The sequence below is a fragment of the Lepidochelys olivacea genome (assembly GCF_965140295.1).
Source record: "Lepidochelys olivacea isolate rLepOli2 genome assembly, chromosome: 6".
Taxonomy (NCBI): Eukaryota; Metazoa; Chordata; order Testudines; family Cheloniidae; genus Lepidochelys; species Lepidochelys olivacea.
Genome location: NC_140416.1, coordinates 2,516,384 through 2,521,240, shown reverse-complemented (window position 1 = coordinate 2,521,240; position 4,857 = coordinate 2,516,384). Strand labels below are relative to the sequence as shown.

The 4,857-nt window shown below is 44.2% G+C and overlaps 1 protein-coding gene across 1 annotated transcript; it reads right to left on the bottom strand.

The window, feature by feature from the left end:
• Nucleotides 1-213: 213 nt before the first annotated feature.
• Nucleotides 214-1,152, bottom strand: LOC311522681 (olfactory receptor 8U9-like; the record flags this gene model as incomplete). The annotated part of the gene is made up of 1 exon (XM_084632171.1): nucleotides 214-1,152. The coding sequence occupies one exon, from the start codon at nucleotides 1,150-1,152 to the stop codon at nucleotides 214-216; it is 939 nt and encodes a 312-aa protein (XP_084488297.1).
• Between the last annotated feature and the right edge of the window lie 3,705 nt (nucleotides 1,153-4,857).

Sequence of the window (4,857 nt, the reverse complement as noted above, 5' to 3'; positions counted from 1 at the left end):
TTTCCTGCATTTCCTTTATGCTTCCCTTGTTTTGTCCACTGATCTCAGTTGGGGACTGCAGACCTTGTTGGAATACAAACAAATTAATAATAATAACAATATAATAATGTACAAAACTACCAGGGGCTCTCCGGAATTATTTTGTAATGGGCTGAGAATTGAATTTACTTGTTTCCACTCTCCGCCACTAAACCAGTCCTGAATGAAACAGATTCAAGAATTGGTTAGCAGTTTATTCATTGCTTTCCTCAGGGCGTCCTTCACCTCCGTGTTCCTCAGGCTGTAGATGAGGGGGTTCAACATGGGGATCACCAGCGTGTAAAACACTGAGGCCACTTTGTCTGTATCCGTGGAATAGCTGGAGGTGGGACGTAAATACATGAAGAGGAGGGTGCCATAAAACAGGACCACAGTGGTCAAGTGGAAAGAGCAGGTGGAGAAGGCTTTGTGTCGGCCCTCGGCAGAGTGGATCTGCAGGATGGTGGAGGTGATATAGACATAGGAGAGGAGGACAGTCACAAAGCTGATGACTTGAATGCAGCACATTGAAGCAAACATCACAATCTCATTGATGCGGGTGTCAGAACAGGAGAGCGCCAACAGTGGGAGGACGTCACAGAAAAAATGATTGATGATGTTGGAGCTGCAGAATGACAGTCGAAATGTACAACAGGTGTTTATCATTGAATCTACCACCCCCACAGCATACACCCCAGCCACCAGCTGTTTACAAAGGTGCCTGGACATGGTGACCGTATAGAGCAGCGGGTTACAGATGGCCACATAACGGTCATATGCCATCACAGCCAGCAAGAGGCACTCAACATCACCAAAAGCGATAGAGAGATACATTTGCACAGCGCAGGCAGTGTAAGAAATGCTTTTCCTCTCGGCTAAGAAATTCAGAAGCATCTTAGGGAAAATTATCGAGGAAAAGCAGAGGTCACAGAAAGACAAGTTACTGAGGAAAAAGTACATGGGTGTGTGGAGTCGGGGATCAATTGTGATTAACAAGATCATCCCCCCATTCCCCACCAGTGTGATACCATAAATCAGTAGGAAAACCCCGAACAGGGGAACCTGCAGCTCTGGATGATCTGTCAGTCCTGAGAGAATGAACTCAGTTGCCTCCGAGTGATTTCCCTCTTCCATCTCCTCTCAACAGAGATCAGACAGCAACAGAGATGTGGACAGGTAGATAGTGAGGAAAACCTGTCCCTTCTCTGTAATGAAGTAAGTGAAGATAAATGGAGATCAGTTTCTTAATGGACATCAGTACCAGCTCAGGAAAGGGCTTCGTCCACAGAGCCAGATGTTCACAGCTGGTCATTCCAGATGTTCGATAAAATGCAGACACTGTGCAAGTACAATGACACACAGGTTAATCATGCCCCCCACACAAACACTCCTGTTCATTAATCCAAAGAGAAAACAGTGACTTGTGACTCTCCTGTGAGAGAATCAGTCTGCCGGGATTATGCCTAATCTAATGAAGGGGTGAGAGTAAAGGAGTGTCAATCTTTGACCCTCTTTGGGCAAGGGGAGCTCTGTGGCTTGGCATGTCGGTTTGGGGTAAAGCTGCTTACTGCGCTAATAAGCTTTTTTTCATTTACTTGACCATGTATGAAAACCCAGAGACATTATGGGAAGCCCTGGCTTCAATGATTTTGTAATTACCTATTTTTTTCCAACCCATGGGATCGCTCCTTTGGCTGAAGGGGTCGGAATTGGGGCTGAGGTTTTTGGTGCTGGAGGTCTGGAATTGAATAGCTGCTGATCCCCATGATGTCTCTGTGTGTGTCTGACTGTAATTCAGGACAATAGCACGTACCTGCTGAGAAGAGAGAGAGAGAGAGAGAGAGAGATGTGGTGGCATTTCCCCATCAATAGAAACTGCCAGTCTGGGAGCATGCAGGAAATTTTATACTGAGATGTGCGATCTATGGCCCATGATTCGAGAAGCAACTGGGAGTACCTGAGTTCAGAGAGCCACAACACCTAATTAATGTATTCAATGAACCAAAGCCAGCTTGGTGTAATTGGTGCCCTGGGGATTAATTTGACCTACTCTTTCTTACTGTGTTATTAAATGACGCAAATTCTACCAGAGTTACAGAGTATGTGGTTAGGGTATATTTCATCCTGTTGTATTCATTGTAAGTTGGGTATTGTGTAGACCTAATACAAAAAAGTGTTTTTGTTGTTGTTGTTGTTGTTGTTTTTTGTGGTGACCGAAATTTTTAGCTAAAATCTTAATCTTTCGACTTGGAAGTACCCTGGGGGTGCCTCAGATACCACACACCACCAATCTCTTCCATGTTCCTGGCGCCCAGGCTGGACTACATCCCCCCGAATGCATGATGGTCTCTCCTCTTGTTGAACTGCCCTGGAACTTCATCAGAGTCCCACAGCCATAATTTAGGGAGGAGGGGAGTTTTGCAGTTTGACAGAAAGCTGATAATTTCCAAGGAAAAATAATTTCATGAAAAAAATTGTTGAATGCAAAATCCAATTCACCATGGAAAAAAGTCTCAAGAAAAAAATTCAACCAGCCTTAGCAACAAATTTGGAATCAAAGGAACTGAAAGGTAGATACAGGTGAAATGTACAAACTGTTTGTAGCTGTAGATGGTATCTTCTCAGTTATTCCTGGTTTGAGAGCAACCTCATTGTCCTGGCCCCAATAAGTGGAATGGAAAGCCTGTCAGACATGTAAGAGTACTCCAGATTATCAAGCTATTTATAGGATGCCAATCACCATGGTATCCTATGTCCTTCCTTTGCTAGGTTATTCCCTAAAGTAGAAAAGATCGATTCACGCCTTTTGCTTGCTGGAGACCACATGATGACCAGAGGAGTTCAGGAGCTCAGGAGGAGACCACAGCATGCTACGGACCTCTGCAGTTCACAAAACTATCCTGTTTGCATGCATATTATCTGCATATTATTTGCACACACAGCTGAGTTTTAGATGTGAAATAAATCTATGAGTCAACTAGAAATAGTCATGATCCCATCACAAATATTAAAACATTTTTGATAATGTATGAGAAGTTATAAGATTACACTGTATCATGTTATTCATACATGTTCCAAACTGAGGCTGGTGTGGTACGGACTGACAGTACTGTTCAATTGACATGAGAGGGTGAGGTCACCATAGGCATGGGCCAATGCACTGATCCATGGCTGCAGATCCACAAGGACATTGTGGTCATCACCTCCCCACAAGGAGATCCCTGGCAGTCCCAGAGAGGACTCTTCCCTTCTTTACTATAGTAGGAGAAATTATCCCCCATGGGTGTGCAGGCTTGGGTGGTATTATCAGTGCTCCAGGGAATGTTGGTGCCCCCTTCTCCTAGGTGGTGCCAACCTGTGAGGCATTGCAGGGTTGATTGTATTAGGAGAAAAAATTAATGATCCAAGTCAGCTATATTCTTTAGTACAATCTGTGGGTGAGGGGTTACAAAGAATGTACACAACGTCCTGCTTCCCTGAACACCAGTAGAAACAACCAGCAACTAGCAATCTCTATATTCAGAAACTCCAAAGTCTGTCACCCCAGGTCTGTGCCCAGGAAACACTGTGCCCATACTTCCTCTAAGAGTCATGCTCATAACTCCTCCTCCTGGCTTTCTCCCTCCTGTGACCCAGAAATGCCTGAGACAGTCCTCACTGAAAATGCCATGGTCAGGGCAGGCTGCAAAAAGGAGACTATTCCCCAAACTGGTGGTTAACGCTCAAGATCTCTGCAGCATCTCTGCAGATGCTGCTACAAAATATCTCTGAGCAAGCCAGCTCCCTCCCAATTCTTTTGTTCATTTTATTTATTTCCTAAAAATTATAGTCTGTGAAACAGAGTGTGATGTTGCACCCCCATAATGCTTTATAAAATATTGTTATGAGTGTAAATATGACATAACTGGGATATGTTTTATGCCAGATAGACCATGTAACATATCTCTGAAAAGGTTATGGTCTACTGGATATATTCATGCTATTTGCATGCATGTAAAATTTTTGTATTCAAAGTTATGAATATTGGCTATGTACTTGTTTCATTTTAAGTAGCGTCAGTGAAGCAGTTGGTCAGCTTCTTCAGAAAAGACTATTCTGCGTAAGTGCCCAGTCAAGAAACACTTTAGATAACAATGAACTTGGAGAGACGCCAATCCACAACTGAGCTTTCCTGGGAATGTGGAGTCGGCCTGTAAGGAACTGAGTCATGCACGGACATGTGACTTGCCCACGTGACACTAAAAGTCCATCTTGGAGCTGGATTCTGCAGAGGAGAGGTGAAGGGAGAAGAGAGAAACTATATAAACCCCTTCGGAAACTCTTCCATTTCCACATAGAGGGCTAACAATTTAAGAGTTTATCCTGTATGTATGTTATGTTGGGTTAAACTGATTTATTGGGGTTTGGATCCCATTGGGATTTGGGCATCTGAGTGTTAGAGACAGGAACACTTCTTGAGGTGTTTTCAGTTAAGCCTGCATCTTGTGGGGGACGTGGTTCAGATCTGGATCTGTGTTTGCAGCAAGCCATCGTGCCTGGCTCAAACAAGTTAAGGTACTGAAGTCCCAAGTTGGCAGGGAAAACAGGCTCAGGCGTAATCTAGGCACATCAGGTGGCAGTCCCAAAAGGGTTTCTGTGACACGACCCATCACACAGAGTTTAAGAATAAAATTGCAAAACGATGTGGGAGTAGGTGAAGGAGAGAACAAGACTGGATGGACTTCAGTTGCAGCAAGGGCGGTTTAGGTTGGACAATAGGAAAAACATCCCAACAGTGAGGGTGGCTAAGCACTGACCTAACTGGCCCAGGAAGGTTGTGGAATCTCCACCAGTGGAGAT